At 39.3% G+C, this 23237-nt stretch overlaps 1 protein-coding gene across 6 annotated transcripts in view; it reads right to left on the bottom strand.

Moving 5' to 3' along the window:
• Positions 1-5340: 5340 nt before the first annotated feature.
• The window catches only part of ssbp2b (single stranded DNA binding protein 2b), a 384828-nt gene continuing 366931 nt past the window's right edge, over positions 5341-23237 (bottom strand). For all 6 annotated transcript variants that reach the window (XM_072582549.1, XM_072582579.1, XM_072582558.1 and 3 more), the window contains one exon: positions 5341-11178. In XM_072582549.1, the coding sequence (XP_072438650.1) occupies positions 11149-11178 (30 nt within the window). In that variant the 3' untranslated portion in view covers positions 5341-11148. The remainder of the gene's footprint in view (positions 11179-23237) is intronic.

Below are 23237 nucleotides of genomic sequence, written 5' to 3'. Positions count from 1 at the left end.
GTTTATCCTCCCTTTCTCTTTTGACAGGATATAGCTTAATTGTGCCCAAACCATCACCTCTTAAAAAAATGTGATTAATATTATTTACTGGCAACCATTTTTCTGGCCCTGAGAGTGTAATAATTGTACAGTCTCATTCCTTTAGAATTTATGGCAAAGATATACAAAAATCTTCTTTTTATGCAATCCCTGTCTTCTATTTTTCTCTTAATCCCATATTTATTTCTCTCAATCCTTATTTCATTTTCTGTACATGATTCATCCATGAAATTTATACTTACACTCATTTACATTATGTTATTCTCTTAGATCTTCAGTCATTACCCACAAATGTTGTCTTTTCCTGTTCCTCTCATAACTCTATTTCCTTTCAACGGATGACAGTACATATAGCCGGTGACAGGCAAATATGTGACTGGGGGTAGGGAGGAAATGGCCCTTGAATTGAATAGTCTTGCTTCAAAAGGCTGCAGATAGCACCAGTGACTTGCCTTTGAGCGCATAGGCTTCCAGGCACACTGGTACACAGACATGTTGAGAGCTGTAAATCCTGTGAAGGAGGTCTTTCCTCCTTCCAACTGGATCTAGTTGTCTAACCTCTTGGCCCTGGGAGAAGCTCATGGTTGATTAAAAAAAAGCAGTTGAGGCTGAGTGAAGTGCCGAAGAGATGAAGGGCTTTACAGGAAACTGGGCAAGAAAATCCAAGCAGTGTTAGCAGTGATCTGAGATAATAAGTGATATCAGCAGTAGCTTCTTACCTGCCCAAGGCTAGAGCTCCTCAGTTTTGTTGTTCCAAGTCTTTCCAGTTCACTAAGTTTAGTTCTCCATACTACACGCTCCCCTTGATGATCCTGATAGTTTGGGAAACAGATACTCTTTCTGATAAAGACTAAACTGTAGGTTCAGACTGTACGCAATTCCCTATTTGAGCACTTTAATTACTTATCCAATAGCTAAACGAGAGTTTTCTACTATTCTTCAATCTTGTCACAGTGAAACCCGGACAACGGTGGGATGATTTTAACCCAATGGCATTTTTAGGGGATTTAACTTCTCGAGCACACTTCTGATGTGACTGAGTGACTCTTCAATCTCACACACTCTGTAGATGTCCATTTCCTGAATAAAATACACGATGATGGCAAGTCCAAGCTCAAAAACCTGCAAAAATTGCCATTTGTCAGTGTCATTAAGTGCAGGTATTATTTTCTTGCCATTCACTGCAAAATTTAAACATTACCTTAAATTTGTTTCATGTTGTAGATATCCTCACCAGAAATACACTCTGATATAATGCAACTTAAATATATTGGTTGCTGCTACCTTATGAGCAAAAAAAATCATTATAAACTAGTGAAATCCCACTAGTAATGCTACATACAACATCTAGTTGAGACTAAAGCAGTTAAGTGAGCACCTTAGAGTACAACAATCTTCATTATTAAACTTCACCCGAAAACTGATTGTATGTATTTTTCACTTACTTTGATTGAAAATGTTGGTAGTGACTTGCAAAAAAAGGAATTTGTGGAATGTCTACAAGATGGCTTTTTGGATCAGCTTGTGGTACAACCTCGATTTAGTGTTGTGCAATGACTTCCTCTTGATGAAATCATGCTGACTTTGCCCTAATTTACCATATACTTCCAAGGATTCAGAAATCTCAGACTTTATAAGGGAGTTTAAAGTGAAGGAACCCTTAGGAGGCAGTGATGATAATATGATGAAATTTACTCTGCAGTTTGAGAGGGAGAGGTTGAATCAGAGATAATAGCATTACAGCTGAATAAAGGCAATACAGAGGCATGTGGGAGGAGCTGGGTAGAATTGATTGGAAGAGGAGCCTAGCACGAAAGACAGTCAAACAGCAATGGTAGGAGTTTCTGGGAGTAATTCAGGAGACACAGCAGAGATTCATCCTGAGGAAAAAGAAGTATGGTACAAGAAGGATGAGGCAACCGTGGCTGAATAGGGAAGTCAGGGATAGCATAAAAGCAAAAGAGAAAGCATATAATGTAGCGAAGGGCAGTGGGAAACCAGAGGACTGGGAAGCTTATAAAGACCAACAGAGGCTAACAAATAAAAAGGAAGAAGATTAAATATTGAGGGTAAGCTAGCCAGTCATATAAAGGAAGACTGTAAGAATTTTAGATATATAAAGGGTAAAACTGGGCATTGGGCCACTGGAAAATGACGCTGGAGAGACAGTAATGGGGAACAAGGAAATGGCTGAGGAATTGAATAATTACTTCGTATCAGTCTTCACCGTGGGAAACACGAGTAATATCCCAAACATTCAAGAGAGTGAGGGAACAGAGCTGAGTATGGTGGGCATCACCAAGGAGAAGGTGCTAGAAAAACTGAATGGCCTGAAGGTGGATAAATCACCTGGAACAGATGGTCTACACCCCAGATTTCTAAAGGAGTTACCTGACGAGATAGTGAAGGCATTGGTAGTGATTTTTCAGGAATTGCTAGGATCACGGAGGGTTCCAGAGAGCTGGAAAATCACTAAAGTGACACCCCTGTTTAAAAAGGGATTTAGGCAAAAGACAGAAAATTACAGACTAATAAGCCTAACCTCAGTTATGGGTAAGATCCTGGAATGTATTGTGAAGGAGGAGATTTCTGAATACTTGGAAGTGTATGGTAAATTAGGGCAAAGTCAGCATGCTTTCATTAAAAGGAGGTCGTGCCTGACAAATCTGCTAGAATTCTTTGAGCAAGTAATGAGCAGGTTAGACCAAGGAGAGCCAATGGATATTATCTACCTGGATTTCAAAAAGGCTTTTGATCAGGTGATGCACAGGAGGCTACTGAATAAGGTAAGGGGCCATGGTGTCAGAGGCAAAGTGCTAGCATGGATAGAAGCCTGGATGTCTGACAGAAAGCAGAGAGTGGGGACAAAAGGGTCCTTCTCAGGATGGCAGCCAGTAACAAGTGGTGTTCCACAATGCTCAGTGCTAAGACTACAACTTTCCACTTTATACATTAACGATCAAGATGAAAAAACTAAGGGCATTCTGGTTAAGTTTGCAGATGATACAAAGATAGGTAGACAGACACTTAGAGGAGACGGAGGGTTGCAGCAGGATTTGGACAGGTTAGGAGAGTGGGCAAAGAGGGTGGATGGAGTACAATGTGGGAAAGTGTGAGGTCATGCACTTTGGTGGGAAGAATAGAGGCATGGACTCTTAATTGGGAAGAAAATTCAGAGGTCTGAGTGCAAAGGGACTTTGGAGTTTGTGTCAGGATTCACTCAAGGTAAACTTGCAGGTTGAGTCAGTAGTTAGGAAGGCAAATACAATGATGGCATTTATTTTGAGAGGACTTGAATATATAAGCAGGGATATACCTCTGAGGCTCTGGTCAGACTACATTTGGAGTATTGTGTAAAGTTTTAAGCCCCATATATCAGGAAGGATGTACTCCTGGAGCGTGTTCATGAGGAGATGCACGAGAATGGTCCCAGTAATGAAAAGCTTAACATATGAAGAATGTTTGAGGACTCTGGGTTTATACTCGAAGGAGATGAGAAGGATGTGGAGGGGGGGAATCTAACTGAACATACAGAATTTTGAATGGCCTGGACAGAATAGATGTTGGGCAGATGTTTCCATTGGTAGGAGAGATTAGGACTCGAGGACACAGCCTTAGAGTAAACGAAGGACCTTTTAGAACGGAGATAAGGAGAAACTTCTTCAGACAATGAATGGTGAACCAATGGAAGGCTATGGAGGCCAGGTCATTGAGTATATTTAAGACTGAGATAAATAGGTTCTTGCTTTTCAAGGGGATCAAGGGTTACAGGGAGAAAGCAGGAAAATGATGTTGAGAAGCTTATTGGCCATGATTGAATGGTGGAGCAGACTTGATAGGCTGAATGGCCTAATTTCTGCTCCTATGTCTTATGATCTTCAGGTTGTAGTTTACGCCCATACGGCAGCTCTCTCATCAGAAAGAAATGACTGCTGGTAGTCTATCCTGAGGGTCAACACAACTCAGGCAAAGCGGAGAGGTCAAGGAGGCAAAATCTTCCCGATAACCTCTGCCAGTCACAGAGTCAGAGATGTAAAGCATGCAAACAGACTCTTAGGTTCAACTTGTTCATGCCGACCAGATATCTTAACCTAATCCAGTCCCATTTGCCAGCACTTGGCCCATATCCCTCTAAATCCTTCCTATTCATATACTCATCCAGTTGCCTTTTAAGCTGTAATTGTACCAGCCTTCACCACTTCCTCTGGCAGTTCATTCCATACACGCACCACCCTCTGTGTGAAAACGCTGCCCCTTAAGTCCATTTTAAATCTTTCCCCTCTCACCCTAAACCTATGCCATCTAGTTCTGGACTCCACCACCCCAGGGAAAACACCTTTTTTTTTATCCTATCGGTGTCCCTCTTGATTTTATAAACCTCAATAAAGTCATCCCTCAGCCTCTGACGCTCCAGGGAAAACATCCCCAGCCTGTTCAGCCTCTCCCTATAGCTCAAATCCTCCAACCCTGGCAACATCCTTCTAAATCTTTTCTGCACCCTTTCAAGTTTCACAACATCCTTCTGATAGGAAGGTAATCAGAACTGCACACAATATTCCAAAAATGGCCTAACCAATGTCCCACACAGCTGTAACATGACCTCCCAACTGAAGCCATGCTTTTAGCATTAGTCTGAACTGGCAACTAGTCATCCAACCAACTGAGCTAACTGCTCCCCATTTAGTCTGTTTAGTCTGTCCGAGTGATATAAACCAGTGTAAAAAACATCATCTGGTTTCACAGATTTTACAAGCTACAGCGTGGAAGAGGAAATTCAGTCATTAACATTGGGCAGTTACAAACTTGTCTTTTAGTGAAAACAATCTCAGCACAGCATAGCGTTAAACAGTGCAAGAAATCCAGTCCACAGATTTTCACCCTCAGGCCACTGATTCTTTTTTTTAGATTCACTTACACAATGTGGGTATCTCTGGCTAGGCCAGCTTTTAGTGTCCATCCTCAATTGTTCAGTGGGCAGTAATAGTCAACCAAATTGCTGTGGGTCTGGAGACACAAGTAGGCCAGATCAGTTCAGTATGACAGATTTCCTTCTCTAAAGGACATTAGTGAGCTAGATGGTTATTCCAATAATCGAAAACGATTCCGTGGTCAGCATTAGACCCTTAAATCCAGATTCTTTATTGAATTCAAATTCTACCATCTGCCATTATGGGATTTGAGCTCGGGTCCATAAAACATTACATAAGCATACCTTTAAAATAATTGCAACTTTGTCTGATAGAAATATCTACTCAAGAAACATGACATATATTTAATATTTAAATCATGGAACAAGCTCTATTATACAGTTGTAACAGTTTAATGAGCATTTTTTCAATCTAAGAAACTTTACAATTTAAAGAACATACAAATGGTGTAATACAATGTGCTGAACAATAAACCAGGACACACTGCTAATTAGTATTCAGGAACACAAAGAAAAGTGAAGGTAAAACTATTAAATACAATACTGTTATGCCTGCAGGAACAAATACAAAAATGTAAAACATTGGGATAAGGAAATTCATTTTACACATCGATCATGCAATGTTGTGCAGTGCTGGGCAGCCATCAAGATATGCTTCAAACTTTATACCGCAACTTCTATAAGCCATCTGCATAAATTAAATTTGCCCTAAAAACCTAAAGATATATTATTTCTCAATTTTGAATGGGCACTGACCTGATAAGTTGATTCTTCCATATACTCCTGGACTACACATAATAAAGATTGGAATTTACAACATGGATGTATAAATTCACTGGGAAGGTAGCTACATTTTAAATTTTATTTTTACTAAAAGAAACTAATTGGAATTCAGAACATTTGGTGACTGCTTATAATATCAAATTGACTTGAAGAACAAAGTGCAAAAGCATTTCTTTTTCTTAAGTGTATAATATTGTCATAGCAATGTAATTTGTTAACAAATCTGTGACTGTTTCCAGTAAAATGATCAAAAATCATGAATTTCTACCACCTAGAGTTTCACCCTAACCCTATACTCACAGAAACAATGCCTTTCAGCAGTTTCTTCAGATCAGTTGGACCTCACCAGAAGACACCAAATACAAATCCAATTCAAATCCTGTGACTTCCTCTACTACTGTTCAAATAGTTTAGAGCAAAGGCTAATGTCTAACTGGCAACAAAATTTTAATTCTTCAAAATAATACTTGCTGTTAGATATGCATCAGAATGAAAGTCAGATTATCGGATTTTCAGAATGGTCTAACTACCTAATTGCTGTATCGGATCACTGAAACAATGAATTCGATTCTGAAAGAATCATACTAAAAAAAAATGAAGCTGTCTGAAAAACCACAGTATGGCTCCTCTTTGGCCCAACTGAATTAAATTTTGATTTTAAAAAAAATCACAATACAAAAGCTTTTACAGTAATTCACTCACATTTTCTTCAAGAAATTCAGCTGATTTTCGAAAATGTGGATCACTCAAAATAACTTCCAATGCACTTAAGTTTCTTTAATTATAAAACGTTTAGGCTATGTGGAAAAGAATGGGCAATTTATTTGAAACATGGAAGAAAATATAAACCAGTAAAGGGATACATAAAAAAAAAAGGCAGGACTATAAGCACATATCTCATACAGCTAGTTTGGAAATCAATCTGTTTAACTCGAAGATTTTACATAAGTGCGATTTGCAACATGTGCCTATAAATGAGGGGCAACATATCACTGGATTCTGTGGGGACATGCATCTCTTTTAATATTTGCACTAGATATTGCTGGTTTTAAGTTAGATGAAAATATATTTAAATGCTCTTCTACTTAAAAAAAACGCTACAGATATTCAGGACAAAATGATATTTCGATAGAAGAGCTGAATTTAGTGTTTTCTGGCAGTTTCTGTTTAGTTAGCTGAAATCTTTAATACAATCCACATCAGAGATTCCAGAATTGGTTAAGCATGCTTGACAAGGCAAAAAAATCAAATACAAAAAAAAGTTGGCTAATTTAGTGAGTTACTAACAATAACTACAGAAACACACTTGCTACATGGAATCAATTGCGCTTTACAACAGTATTTTACAGTATAAACCATAGTCAAGACAAAGTTTCTTACACAAACTACATTATTTTACATAACACACCAGGACAACTTTTGGAACAATTACCACTCTGTTATTGCAGCTACCTATCTATCGCAGAATCAAATTTATTTATATTTGCCTTTAATAATCTCTTGTGCAAATGTTGGAAAAATAGTGGCAAATGGTAAAAGATCACTGGATTTTCTGATTCCAAAAGTGTGTGGTCTACTGGATTCTAAGAGTATACTGCGTATGAGAATTTCCCATTAGAGGCGGGATTTCCTCTAAAATAACCATTTCTCAACGTGAGGCACAAAGTAAAGGCAATATTATAGAAACCAGAGCAAAGCTTGAGGGAGAATTGTCACCAAATTAATTTTCATAACTAACTTACATGGTTTACAAGTTGGCTTTTTGAACTTCATGACTAGAACAAATTTATTAACTTTAAATATTCAGTTGTAATACCATTCTACTTACACAATTTTAATATCATTGAATTAGCTTGAACATGACACCTGAAAAGATACCTGTCAAATATGAAATATAATTTCAGGCAGTTGAATGAATATTCATCACAGTAAATTTTGAATTAACCAAAATACCCTATAGTCAAACAATTTGGAAAAAATAAAAGTTCATAATATTATAAGTTGTTTGCTGAACATATGCAGTTGTTTGTTGGGTGTGCTGCAATTCCAACGGTCTGATGCCAGATGAGGAACAGAGAAATAGGAAATGTGGTTTATTCAATATATTGAGCTAACAAGTATTAAATAATGACACACTGGACTCCAGTTTAGAAAAATATGAACAGTGCTATATCATAATGTTCAGTGCTTATATAAACAGAAGGGACAGACAATGCATATATAATTAATGCAGTTAACAATACTCTCTAAACAAACTATCCCTGCGTGTAATTCAAAAAAAAATTAGGATGATTTTTGTCGAAGTTGGAAGGAAGCGAGGTGGTAGTGGAACATAAATTGTGACACAGCATTAACTGCCCCGTTCCCACTGACAATCAGCAGACTGTGATTTTGGAGCAGACTGAGAAAGCAAGTGAACAGTGTCCTCCCTGAAACAAGTGGATGATTACTTACATTGTATGAGTGCCAGAGGTTGCACACTAGTAGGTATCCTAATACAAACTTAGACAAAAGTGGGTGAAGTGCAGGTGTTGAGTTGAACAGAGTAGGCATTGAAATCTTCAAAACACTTCCTGACTATTGTAGGGCTCCTGCAATTTCCCATTTCAATCCCCTTAATGTTTGGCTTAGCTCCACAGAGCAGCTCCAATTTATCTCAATTGTATCCAACCTGATTGGAACTTTAAAGTTCACCAATATTTTTGATCATGAAATGGATCAAACTACATGTGAATGCCTTGACAACTACATGCCAGATTTCTGCAAATTTTATAAATTATCCCCATTATTTTAAGAATAGTTTTAACATCTGATTTGTCATCAAGAAAACCAAATCAGTTATACATAGCTCATAATATGGAAGTAACAAGCAACATAGCAAAAAAACACACTCTAAAGTTATTGCCAGTGGGCGGCGGCTTATGAAAATACAAACCAGTTATCTGTTATCAATATGTAACCCAAGTACTGATGAGCTCATAGTGACTCTTTTTCACTTAAATGGTTTAACAAGACTAGATGAACCACTTGGCTGAGTAACACTGTTCATCTCAGTTCTAAAGAACAACTCTTCAGAATTCTAAAACAAGACAAAATATAACTAAGTTTTAATGCACTCAGGATTCCAATGAAGCTTACAGAGATAACAATATTTTGACCTGGTTCAGTTAAAAAAATGCTGGAAGTTCAAATTGTCGTTCTTCAGTACATGATGTGGCTTGCACAATAATTTACCTTGCATGCTCAGATCACTTGGTGAGAACAGGCCAGTTCTTCCCAGAATCCAAACACAATGCTCTAAACCACAACATTAAAAATGCCATATTGGCTTAACCTCACAAAAGTCACAAAAATGTCATCATATTTCAGCAAACTGTCACTAAAAGAAAGCTAACTATCACCACCTCAACTATAGGCATTGTATTCAGATTGAAATTAAAAGGTGTATGTGATTACTATGCATTTGAATTGGTACTGGCATTACATTTCTGGTTAATATATAAATTATCTTCAAAAGATAATACAAGAAAGGTAGGTCTGACTGACTATATTAAAGTTAGTTTTTTGGGATGTTGCAGTGCCTTTTTTTTTACTTACACATATCATTTCATGCAAGCAAAATTTTATAATCAAATTGTTGTACAGTAACTCCACATATCTATTAGGGCCTTTTCAAATGAGGAACTTCAGAAATGATTACATCCACAATTTATATATTTTGTTACTTTACCAACTGTTCACTGACTGTTTAGTTTCCCAATACTTTTCATGATAACTGATAACCCAATGACAAATATATTGATCAGTTACACAAAATTTCCTTACACTGTATTGTGCAATCATTATCTCTAGGTTCCATGCTGAGTTTTCTGAACAATTTTTTTTAAAAAGTTCCCTATTTAAATTTATTGACCAAAAATTGAGAATTGTAATAGGATTAATTGCTTTTAAAAAGTATCAACTGAATTAACAGGAGTTGAGTCAGTTAACCATAATTGTATACTTCTTTAATATGTATAATAAAATGCATTTTAAAATCATAATTTTATGTGGGAAAATGATGATAATTCCCATTGAAATATCTACCTTTTATGTGGTCTGAGAACAGAAAAAGTTAGCCTGTAATTTGTACAAAAAAATTTACACTGATTCCACTCTCAGACCAGAAAAGCATTCCTCTAGGAAAAGGCCCTAACTGCAGTAACTTTGAGAACCCTCAACCTCACACACATACAAATCAAAAACCAAAAAAGAAAACTGCAGTTTGTTACAATCTACACATAATGTACATTTACAATATATCATTTTGCACAGAAGGAAGAATAAGGAATACATGAAAATTTACAAAAGATAGTTTCATTTTCAATTTTTTTTTAAAAAGAGGTAATGGCTAAAATGCAGATCTTTACGGGGCAACATTAACTAAGGAAAATTGGCCATTTTCTGTTAGTGGTGGACCAAGGTCCCACAAGTTCTACAATTTACCTTGAATATTCTTAATTGTGCTCCCAGATCACTATGTTTCAGCACATTTTACAGCTATTGGAGTAAAGGGGAATAAAGAGGAGAAAGAAAAAATAATTTGCTAATTTCTGAGTTGTAATTACTATAGAACCTACTGGCTATTATCAGTGACCATAAGCATATTCCATCTAGTGCTCAACACTGGTGTGCCAGAACTGTGGATAAGGACCTGAATCCACCACTACACTCTATGATTAAAAGACAGGCTCTCTCTTATAACACAGGACAAGTACATAGTTCTAATTCAATGAATAACACTTACTGAACACAATGTTAAGTGCAAGATATTCATTTGCTTTTCTTTTTCCCTTCCATGTTTATCTTATCCTACGGCGTTTGGCTAGTATTTTTGTTCCACCAACTAGCAATGATGACTTATAAAGCATAAAAAGAGGTATCATTAGGAGCCTGTTTATGCAATACAAAATTACATGTAACATAACTTCTGAAATATTTAGATTTTAAAAAATGAATTTGGAAGGGAAAAAAACAGAAGAAAGAAGACTCACATTAAGCCGTGTTTCTGATTGTATTCTTTCAAACAGCTGAATCAAGCACACCATGTCTTATTAAACTGTGGGAGGTCATGTAAGTTATTTTGTGTTATGCCTAGATCAGGCATATCCTACATATAAATGGTTGAACTGTTCAGTCTCTGAGGTTTTGTAAACTTAAAAAGAATATTTTGGACCCGCTTTCAGTACACAATGAGACATTATTGTCATTTGCAGAAGAACAACAGGGTCTTTGCTAGAATCAAAACCTCTGTTTTCTGTAGACCTTTGCAAAATATTTCATTCTTCTCTTGGATGTACTTTTTTCATCTTTTAAGAGGGCAAACCATTCTGGTCTTGATCAAGAGGGTGGATATAAGATCACACACTCATTGTCATGCTTGGAGAATACTGTGAAGAAAACAAAACAGATGTATGTCATCGTTTAAGGATAAAATGTTTTGTTTGATTGACAAACATATTCAATTTATTTTGAAAGCAAGCACCTATGTTAAGCAATTCTGCTTGTAACGTTCTGATCAAAACATAGGCACAGTTTGGAATACTTTACCAGTGGCCTGGAAAGGTGGAATTTAAATTTGCAGTTCTCAAACTTTTCAAATACATGCAGCTAAACAAGGTATCATAATATTGATCTCAAAAGAAAATTAAATAGATATTTGAAGGAAACAAACAAACAAAGCTATGGGCAGTGAAACTGATTATATTGCTCTGCAGAGTGCCATCATGAACTTGTTGTGCCAAATTACCACCTCCTGTACCAGAAATAACTAACACTCTAAATGGTGTGAGAGAAAACTATGTATAGTTTTCTGTACTATTGTAGTATCTTAATGCAGTTATCTCAGGTAATACAATGGAATTTGCTCAATATATAGATCCTGAGTGCTACTTATGATTCAAAATTGTCTCCAAATTCAATTTGAACTGGTTTGCACAGCACTTAATTCCCTACTGGAAGCTGTGGCCACTCATCAACCATCTTCCAGTCAGGTGACTTTGACAACTGAAAAGGACAAGAGTTGAAGTATGACGGAAATCCAGCTCCCGTCCAGGATGTGCACCATACTAAACTTGACAGACAAGTCTTCCCTGAAGCACTTCCGGTACAAAAATCAATCTCTCAATTTCTTTAGTCTCAGGAAACACATCTACTTGTACCATCTACTTAATTCCTTAACATTTACTCTGAGTAAAGAAGCTTTTTCTGAAGTCCCTTTTTCATTTCTTTTTTCTTTTTAAAGTTTTAGTTTGATGTTTTGATTATGTAGTATCAAGTTAATCTGTTCAAATAGTTTATTTGAATAAAACCATTTCAATATAAATGAAAAAGGCAGATTGTTTATCGATACATTAATCAAATCAAACATGAGGACTTCAGTCACAGGGAAGATTCAGGCAAACAGTGTGAAACAGAAAATGCTGACAAACTCTTGAAATATGTGCACACGTGGTGGCATATCAGAATCTTTTAAATTTACTGACAAAGATTGTTGGACAATGCTAATAAACAAATAACTCCAAGCGGAGTCTTGAATATAGTAACTTCTGCTCAAAAGTGCAACACAGTCAGGATGAAAATGTGTTGCTGGAAAAGCGCAGCAGGTCAGGCAGCATCCAAGAAACAGGAGAGTCGACGTTTCGGGCATCAGCCCTTCTTCAGGAATGAGGAAAGTGTGTCCAGCAGGCTAAGATAAAAGGTAGAGAGGAGGGACTTGGGGGAGGGGCGTTGGGAATGCGATAGGTGGAGGGAGGTCAAGGTGAGGGCGATAGGCTGGAGAGGTCAGGAAGAAGATTGCAGGTTAGGAAGGCGGTGCTGAGTTCGAGGGATTTGACTGAGACAAGGTGGGGGGAGGGGAAATGAGGAAACTGGAGAAATCTGAGTTCATCCCTTGTGGTTGGAGGGTTCCCAGGCAGAAGATCAGGCGCTCTTCCTCCAACCACCGTGTTGCCATGGTCTGGCGATGGAGAAGTCCAAGGACCTGCATGTCCTTGGTGGAGTGGGAGGGGGAGTTGAAGTGTTGGGCTACGGTGTGGTTGGTCCGGGTGTCCCAGAGGTGTTCTCTGAAACGTTCCGCAAGTAGGCGGCCTGTCTCCCCAATATAGAGGAGGCCACATCAGGTGCAGCGGATGCAATAGATGATGTGTGTGGAGGTGCAGGTGAATTTGTGGCGAATATGGAAGTGTCCCTTGGGGCCTTGGAGGGAGGTAAGGGGGGAGGTGTGGGCGCAAGTTTTGCATTTCTTGTGGTTGCAGGGGAAGGTGCCAGGAGTGGAGGTTGGGTTGGTGGGGGGGTATGGACTTGACGAGGGAGTCACGGAGGGAGTGGTCTTTTCGGAACGCTGATAGGGAAGGGGAGGGAAATATGTCCCTGGTGGTGGGGTCCGTTTGGAGGTGGCGGAAATGACGCGGATGATACGATGTATATGGAGGTTGGTGGGGTGGTAGGTGAGGCCCAGTGGGGTTCTGTCCTGGTGCGGTTGGAGGGGTGGGGCGGGGCTCAAGGGCGGAGGAGCGGGAGGTGGAAGAGATGCGGTGGAGGGCATCGTCGACTACGTCTGGGGGGAAATTGCGGTCCTTGAAGAAGGAAGCCGTCGACTACGTCTTCACCTACCACCCCACCAACCTCCATGTCCAACGTATCATCCGCCGTCATTTCCGCCACCTCCAAACGGACCCCACCACCAGGGACATATTTCCCTCCCCTCCCCTATCAGCGTTCCGAAAAGACCACTCCCTCCGTGACTCCCTCGGCAGGTCCACACCACCCACCAACCCAACCTTCACTCCCGGCACCTTCCCCTGCAACCGCAAGAAATGCAAAACTTGCGCCCACACCTCCCCCCTTACCTCCCTCCAAGGCCCCAAGGGACACTTCCAGATCCGCCACAAATTCACCTGCACCTCCACACACATCATCTATTGCATCCGCTGCACCCGATGTGGCCTCCTGTATATTGGGGAGACAGGCCGCCTACTTGCGGAACATTTCAGAGAACACCCCTGGGACACCCTGTCCAATCAACCCAACCACCCCATAGCCCAACACTTCAACTCCCCCTCCCACTCCACTAAGGACATGCAGGTCCTTGGACTTTTCCATTGCCAGACTATGGCAACACGTTGGTTGGAGGAAGAGCGCCTGATCTTCTGCCTGGGAACCCTCCAACCACAAGGGCTAAATTCAGATTTCTCCAGTTTCCTCATTTCCCCTCCCCCACCTTGTCTCAGTCAAATCCCTTGAACTCAGCATCGCCTTCCTAACCTGCAATCTTCTTTCTGACCTCTCTGCCCCCACCCCACTCCAGCCTATCACCCTCACCTTGACCTCCCTCCACCTATCGCATTCCCAACGCCCCTCCCCCAAGTCCCTCCTCCCTACCTTTTATCTTGGCCTGCTGGACACACTTTCCTCATTCCTGAAGGGCTGATGCCCGAAACGTCGATTCTCCTGTTCCTTGGATGCTGCCTGACCTGCTGCGTTTTTCCAGCAACACATTTTCAGCTCTGATCTGCAGCATCTGAAGTCCTCACTTTATCCCCAACACAGTCAGGATACCAACAAAAAGATGGAGTATAATTGACCTAGTCCAATTTGGTTTCTGGTCAATAGTAAATCACAATGTTAATAGCAGGTGGCATTTGATAATTGTAATGCTGTTTAATGTTAACTTGTCTCCTTGTTGGTGATGGTTATCATCTGGTACTTGAATGGCGTGAATGTTTCTTGCCACTTGTCAAGTGGAGATATTGTTGAGATCTTACTGCATTTGGACATGAACTGCTTCAGCATTTGAGGAATCGCAAACAATACTACACATTGCATAATCATCAGCCAAAATGCTCACCGTTGACCTTAAAAGGGAAGCAAGGTCATTGTTGAAGCATGTGTAGATGGCCAGGCTTCTGACACTGTACTGAATAACTCCTGCAGCAAATGTACTGTGGATGAAATGATTATGTCCAACAACCACATCATCCTCCTCTGAGCTAGGTTTGATTTCAATCATCGGAAAGCTTTTCCCCTCATTCTCATTGACTGCTGTTTTGTAAGGGCTCCTTGAAGCCATACTGGGTCAAACACAGCCTTGCATCGAGAAGTTACCCTCATTTTCACTCTTGAATTCAGCTCCTGTATCCATGATTAGGCGAAGGATATAATGAGGTCAGGAACTGAAATGCCCTGGTAGAACCTGAACTCAGCAGCTTTGAGCATATTATTCATGAAAAGTATCTCTTGATAGCACCAGACTCAACTCTTTCCATCACTTTGCTGATGATCAAGAGTAGACTGATGGGGTGATAACTAGCCAGGCTGGATCTGTCCTTGTTCTTGTGGACAGGACATACTTGACCTATTTTCTACATTGCTGGATAGATTTCAGTGTTTTAACTATACTGGAATAGGTTTGTTAGCAAGGAGCAATGTCTGGAGAAAGTCTTCAGTACTATTTCCAAAATACTGTCAGGATCCATAGACTTTGTGGTACCCAGTGGCATCAGCCACTTTTTGTTATCATGTGGAAAGAATCGAATTGGCTGAAGGCCACCATCCATGACACCAGGGACCTCAAGAACAAAGCAAGATGGATTAACCAATCTGTACATCTGGTTGAAAATGCTTCAGTCTCATCTTTTCCCGTGTACTGGGGTTCATCATTGTTGAGGAATTGGATGTTTGTAGAGCCTCCTCCAGTGAGATGCATAATCATCAACACCATTCATGACTGGATGTAGTAAGTCTGCAGAGCTTAGATCTGATCCATTGGTTGTGGGATTTCACAGCTCTCTATTGTATACTGCCTGTCCACTCTACCCTGTTGGTGGAATAAGATAAACCCAAGGATGGCGATGGTGGTATCTGCCATATTGCCTGTAAGGTACAATTCCACTGGAGCATGAGGAAGTACATGTTATGGGCTTGCATTATTAACTTAAATTGGTTATTACTGGAGCTATCAGTGTACTGATTAGAATAGATTAGATTAGATTACATTACATTACATTAGTGTGGAAACAGGCCCTTTGGCCCAACAAGTCCACACCGACTCGCCAAAGCACAACCCACCCATACCCCTACGTTTACCCCTTACCTAACACTACGGGCAATTTAGCATGGCCAATTCACCTGACCTGCACATCTTTGTGACTGTGGGAGGAAACCGGAGCACCCGGAGGAAACCCACGCAGACACGGGGAGAATGTGCAAACTCCACACAGTCTGAGGTGGAAATTGAACACGGATCTCCGGCACGGTGAGGCAGCGGTGCTAACCACTGTACCACCGTGCCACCCACTCTGGATTGTTCAGCAAGTACTGTACAATTGCTGAATCATACCTAACAGTGACCTTCACTGTTCAGTTTAGTTTTAAGAAACCAATTATGCCTACAGAGATATAATTATCATTTATGCTACAGAAGAAACAATTGACTTACATTTAGAGATTTCAAGTGCAATCATTAATAACAGGGTCATAGAGTCATAGAGATGTACAGGATGGAAACAGACCCTTCGATCCAACTCGTCCATGCCAACCAGATATCCTAAATTAATCTAGTTCCATTTGCCAGCATTTGGCCCATAGCCCTCCAAACCCTTCATATTCATATAACCATCCAGATGCCCTTTAAATATTCTAATTGTACCAGCCTCCACCACTTCCAGCGACAGCTCATTCCATACATGCACCACTCTCTGCAGGAAAAAAGTTGCCCCTTAGGTCCTTAAATCTTAGCCCTCTCACCCTAAGCCTATGTCCTCTAGTTCTGGACTCCTTGTTGTTTGACTAGACAATTCCCATAATTTAACATGTACTTTTTCATACATTATGTACACATAAGTAACATAATGTGAGGAAAATAAATTGGAAAGTTGAAAAGCAGTGATAGATTATGATGGGCTAAGTAGATGTCACAATAAATCTCTAAAATATATTGCTAACTATTTGCTAGTCTATAGCTTAAGACTTTGAAAGATACTTAATTTTGAAATCAACATTCAAACATGTATATTACAAATTACAATTGACATAATTTCTCTAAATTTATTTCTGTCACAGAACCAAAAGAACGTTTTATTTTAAATCATTTTAAAAAAAAAATAAGACCCTTAGCATGCAGGGGTTACTGGCACTGCCCTAGCTTCCCTGAAAAGGTGGTGTTGGGACTTTGCAAGCCTTGGCTCCTGGTCATCTTACAACGGTATGCAGTAGGGAATTCCAGGCTCTTAATTCAGCAACAATTAAGGAACTGCCATAATTTGATTTGTAGCCTTTGTAATGTCATGGAATGACACTCTTAATAGTAGAGCAAAAATTACCACAATCATTTTATTTCATGTCAGACATGATTCCAGCCTAAGGACTTTACCCTTAAACCCCACTCTCAGTTTTGCTTGGTTTCTTTGTTGCTTTACTAGCTTGAATGCTTCTTCAAAATCAAGCTACTCTCACCTCTCAATGAGCATTCAGTTGTACCTATATCTCAATCGAGGCTATTAGGCTATCTGGAGAAGTATATGTCTGATGGAACCCAAACTGGGCAGAGTATTGTTAAGTAGGAGGCATATTGAAGCATTATAATTGACTACGTTCATTATTTGACTTATATTTTTTGGAGGAGTTTGATACATTTACAGTTGGTCAGAAATTATTTAACCTACTTTTTTACAGCTTGGATATATCTGAGAGGTTCTCAGCATTTGTTGGCTACATACAGCATCCCTGCCTTATTGAAGAAACTCAACTCATGGAGAGGAATCATATCAGACTTGAATTATTAACTTACTCCCTCCTTTGGTGCTGAGATTCTCTAGTAGTTTCTGTTTTTATTTCAGCTTTCCAGCATCTGCAATATTTTGCTTTTGATAGCAGAGCGGTGTGCTCTCGTACATACAACTTTAACACAACTGCTGAAATGTTGTGAAAGGTTCAGGGCTTTCTGTGTATTCAGTGTACTCTTCATTTAGATTAGTTTACCTACAGTATGGAAACAGGCTAATCAGCCCAACACGTCCACACCAATCCTCCAAAGAGCAACCCACCCAGACCCACTCCCCCACTCTACACTTACACCTGACCAATGAACCTATCATTATGGGACAATTTAGCACGGCCAATCCACCTGACCTGCACATAGAGTCATAGAGATGTACAGCATGGAAACAGACCCGTCGGTCCAACCCGTCCGTGCCGAACAGATATCCCAACCTAATCTAGTCCCACCTGCCAGCACCTGGCTCGAATCCCTCCAAACCCTTCCTATTCATATCCTTCCAAACCCTTCCTATTCATATACCCATCCAAATGCCTCTTAAATGTTGCAATTGTACCAGCCTCCACCACTTCCTCTGGCAGCTCATTCCATACCCGTACCGAAATCTTTGAATTGTGGTAAGAAACGGGTGCACCCGGAGAAAACATGGGGAGAATGTCCAAACTCCACACAGACAGATGGTCACCTGAGGCAGGAATCGAACCCGGGTCCCTGGAGCTGTGAGGCAGTAGTGCTAACCACTGAGCCACCGTGCCAGCCATAATGATATCAAGTGGAGAAAGCTGTTTATATAATGATCAGGATGGGATCAAGTAAGACTGTCTGCTCTGCACTTTTGGCTGAAGATACTTTCAAAATGTAGCCTCATTAGCTGGCCTCTCTTGGGCAAAGTATTTTAAATGCTAGCCTTGAAAAACTTAAATTGAAAAGCACAATCAGACCAAATGTCAAAGGGAGTTGAAGCTCGTACTGCAATAGGAAAGGATGCTGAATGGATGAAAGGTCAGAAATAACTGGTTAAGGTATTATCACAGTGAATGCACCAGGAACTTACTGACCCTCACGCTTTTGTTTATTTTAGAAAAAGATGTATTTCTTTTGTTTGAAGAGGACAAGTTCTGTTATCGTGAATATGTGTAGCTTCCATAAGTATAAGTGAGCTATATTTTCAGTCCAGCTGATGATCTTAAACTGGTTTTTAGCACCCTCAAGATTTGAACCAAATCTAATACTAGATCATGCATTCTGAGTATTCCAGACATGGGCTGCTTGATTATGGTCAATACACTGGTGAGTATGAATGGCCAAAAGGATGTGCTCATTGAAATACAAAACATTATTCATTTGTGTGATAGCTGGAACATCTTTCACGGCTTGATGCATCCTGCTGGTGGAAAATAAAACAGTAGAAACACAAATAATATTTTCCACTAAAAAACTGCTATCAGACAAAAAATATGTTCTGCTGTTATGATGCCTGGTACTTTGGTTATATAACCCCAACAACTGACTGACTGTGTTAAACAGCATGCCCCTTCAGCAGTGTGACTGTCTGGATGGGTATTTCTATTTAGTGTAAAGTGCCAAGCTATGAATCAGCCTACTATTTGAAACATTGAATTACATTGGCCTGACACAATTTCTATATCAGAATAGAAAGAATCTGAAATGAAAGGAAACTGATCAAGATGGTGAATTGGAATATCACTGTTGGCTAGGCCATTCATATCATAGATATACAGTTAGTCCTTTTCTGAATCCTGAATCCTGCACAGGTGATTTCCACGGTAGCTGTAAAATTGATGGAATATGGGCAGATGTTACCAACCTGTTCAAGGTGCCTGCAAACTTCCTGGTCTGCCTGTTTTTCATTATAACTATGAAATACTGCATTGTGGTGAAAAGCTAGCCATCATTAAAGTTAACAGGGAGATCAATAACTGGCAAAGCGCACCTCACTTTGTTCCCTAGCTCCCATTAAAACTTGCTTTCGAAGAACTGCTTTGTCATTTTCCTCTCTTGTCCAATTCATCCTGTTCTGAAATCTCTGAAATAGTTTTATCATCTATTTCTATTGAATCTGCACACTTTTTAAACATTTTGATGTAAACAATAACATATATTTAAAAAGCACCCTTAATGTAATTAAACATTATAAAGTGCTTCAAAGTGCGTTATAATATTAAGTATGACATAGAAAGAGATTTTAGGGCAAATGACTAACAGCTTTGTCAAAGAGTTAGGTTTTAAGGACTATCTTAAAGAAGGAAAGTGAGATTGATCAATAGAGGTTCAGGAAGGGAATTCCAGAGCTAAGGGCAGAGGCCGCTTAACACATGGCTACCAATACAGGAGCAACTAAAATTGGGGATGGTGAGGAGGCTAGAATTAGTGCAGACATAGTGTGGACTGTAGGTGTGGAGGAGATGGAAAGAGCTGAGGCAATAGATGAAAACATTAAAATCAAGATGTTGCTTGACTCAAGCCAATGTAAGTCAGTGATACAAAAGTAATTGAAGAGTGGATTAATGTGAGTTAAGACATGCATAGTACAGTTTTGGAGTACCTTAATTTTTAAAGTTGGGTAGAATTTGGGAGGTCAACCATAGGCCCATTGGAATAATTAAGCCGACATATAATGAAAATGAAGGACTTCAGGAGTAGATAAATTGAGACGGGATCAACGTTGGGAAATGTTATGGAAGTGGAAAAATGCAGTCTTAGTGATGGTGCAGGTACATGATCAGAAGTTTTCTTCAGGGTCAAATGTGACACCAAATCAAGAACAGGTTTGTAAAGTCTCAGGCAGCTTAAAAGGAAAGGGGACAAAGTAATGACTAGGGAATGGAATTACCGTGGAGATCAAAATCAATGACTTCAGTTTTCTTAACATTTAATTGAGAAAACAATTCTGTTCATCGCTGTATGGTGGATAGACAGTCCTTTAATTTAGCAAAAAATGGCAGAATAGTAATATTATCTCTATTGATGTCATTAATGGACAAATCAGATCGCAGTTTAATGACACTGCTTTTCACTCAAACTTTGTTTGCTATCCTCTCCAAAAGGCTTCAACTGTGGCTTCAACTCCCACTCTTGAGAATCTGATAACCTCTTCCCTGACCCTTCATACAACTGAGCTTCAAAACTTGTAGTTTCAAACAGCCATGTCAGGTTTTTAACCAACACTTCTGCTTTGGAACTTACACTGAGGTAACCTGAATTTACCAATTTTCAACTATTTTCTCCCTTTCTAAGGATCAACTGCTTTACACATGAAGCTTCAGCTTGAAGCCATGCAGAACTGCCCAAACTGAAACAAAAAATACACCTTTTTTCTCTCCAGGCTATGGTGTTACCTTGAATCAAAAGAAAAAAAAATCAACCTCTGATTCCTTGTTTATTCATAACATTTTCCCAGTGTAAACAAAAACTCATTACGACACAAAGTCTTTTTCTCACACTGTGTTTCAAAATAAATCACCATTGCTATAGAAATATTAATTTAGAAATACAAGTTAATCATCAAACCCCTTCATATGCACAGATAACCCATTTGCCACTAGTTCAAATTTTAAAAATCCAAATCTAAATATAAATATTAAATTTGCATGAATCACAAAACTTACATCACAGCAAGGAGAGATTTCTGAGTCATACATTTAAAGCTTTAAATAAGGAAAGGTTCTTAAGTGTTTACAAAATGAGTGTGAGTCAACACTAAAAATGCATCGTAAAAACAGAAATGGGTAAAAAGCCTTGAATGCTTTAAGAGCTCTTCTGCTCATTATGCACAATCACCCACAGCTACTAGAAAATAACTTGAATGCATAGTGCTCATTATTTCAAGTCCTAATTTTATCTAAACATAATTTTATATAAAACTGTCTCTTAAAAAGGATAAGGTTACAAATGAATTTCCTATAGACTTTTCAAGTTTAAAACACTTACAGTAAAAATACTACTTAATTTTTTAGATGACTTGATGGCTAACTGGAAGAATAATCTAAATTTAGAATGGAACAAACTATATTACAATAGAAGAAATGGGATAAAGAAAATAAATTGACAACTGTCACACAGCATGCAGGTTTAAATTCCACTTGAAAGTATGAAGAATGTAAAGCATCTTCAAATGTAATAGCAGCTCCAATGTTCTTTCCATTATTTGTCTGATCAGGAACCTTTTCTGCATTTTTTTGTCTCCTTGTGCTAAAAGATTTGAAGTTGATCCTCAACTTGTTTGGTTGAGTCCTGATGAAGGGCCCTGCCCAAAACATCGACTCTCCTGCTCCTCAGCTGCTGCCTGACCTACAGTGTGCCACGCTCTATGAACTGACTCTCCAGCATCTGCAGTCCCACTATCTCCTAGTTGCTGCTTTATGAACTAACTGGCCTTGGTTACCAGATTCTGGGCTAAAAGTCAAATCTAGAGTTTCTGGCCCAGTGGTAGGGAAACTATTCACTGTTACTCCAGACTTCCTGATAAATTACTTAATTTAAAACACAATTTAATGTAGGTTTCTATTAAATTAGCTGATTTTCAATGTTGTTTCCTTGCAACAACAAAGAATGGACAAAGTCTCTCATGGTCATCTTCCTGACAACTGATTTGTGTTACTGATGTTTAGATCAATATCACTCTTCTGAGGCAAGAAAATTTATCATTCACTTCATGAAACAACTGCCCCAGTGTATAAATAGTAAAGTACACCATTTGATGTCCAATCAAGTAAATAATTGAGAAATCTACTATTTTAATTCATTGATAATAGGACTATAAATTTGTATAAAAAGTCAGAGTCCATCAGAATGTAACAGGAGTTGCAATGACTTATGTAATAGAGTGTATACTGTAGATACTGTACCTTGGGTGCATTTTTAAAATCAATAATTATAATACTGGGGAGAATTATATGAGGGAGTGTATGGCTCCCCCACCCAGAAAGGAATCTGGCAGCCATCTGGCAGAATTCAAAGAACCAGCTGCTCAGTCATACATTTTGCATGAGGCTAAAATGGTAGAGAAGATGGACTACAGAATGAGATCCCAGTCTGGAATGCCACTGATCACGATTGTCCTGGAAGTGCCAAGACCTCAGCAGTGGTGGCTGCCAAGACTGAAACCAGACCCAAGAAGGTGGCCCAATAGAACCCCTGATCTAGACAAGTGAGGGGGCATTTTGCAGGGAGAGATTTTCCAAATTTAGTAGGTAGATGATAAGGGGTGGGTTTTAAACAGTGAACAGTCTGGAAGGAAGGTGTGTTTGATTTGTGTAGGTTTCTAATACCCCAACCCCAATTTGAACAGGGCTCCCCAACCACTCCTGCTGCACCTTGCAAAGAAGGGTTGTTATGTCAAGTATTTCATAGTGAAGGCAGGGTTATTATTGGGGTCAAATGAGCTAAGAAATTCATTTGCTCCTTAATTATGTCTAATGAGTTTATTATTTATTTACTTAAGGTGGACCTGCCACTGAACTTCTTGCCCACCAAACCTCTGATGTTGAGCAATGCACCTGCTTTGTTTTATGCTAAACCTGTGCTGCACATGTACTCATGGGGACATATACCATATGGTCCATTTAGGTGGATTCTAGAATGGATCGAGTTAAAAATGACAGCACATTCTTGCCATCCATTCAAAGTTAGTGATACTCGGAGGTTATTAAC

The sequence above is a fragment of the Chiloscyllium punctatum genome, chromosome 2 (genome assembly GCF_047496795.1).
Source record: "Chiloscyllium punctatum isolate Juve2018m chromosome 2, sChiPun1.3, whole genome shotgun sequence".
In the NCBI taxonomy this organism is placed as follows: Eukaryota; Metazoa; Chordata; class Chondrichthyes; order Orectolobiformes; family Hemiscylliidae; genus Chiloscyllium; species Chiloscyllium punctatum.
This window is presented reverse-complemented; position numbering and strand designations above follow the sequence as displayed.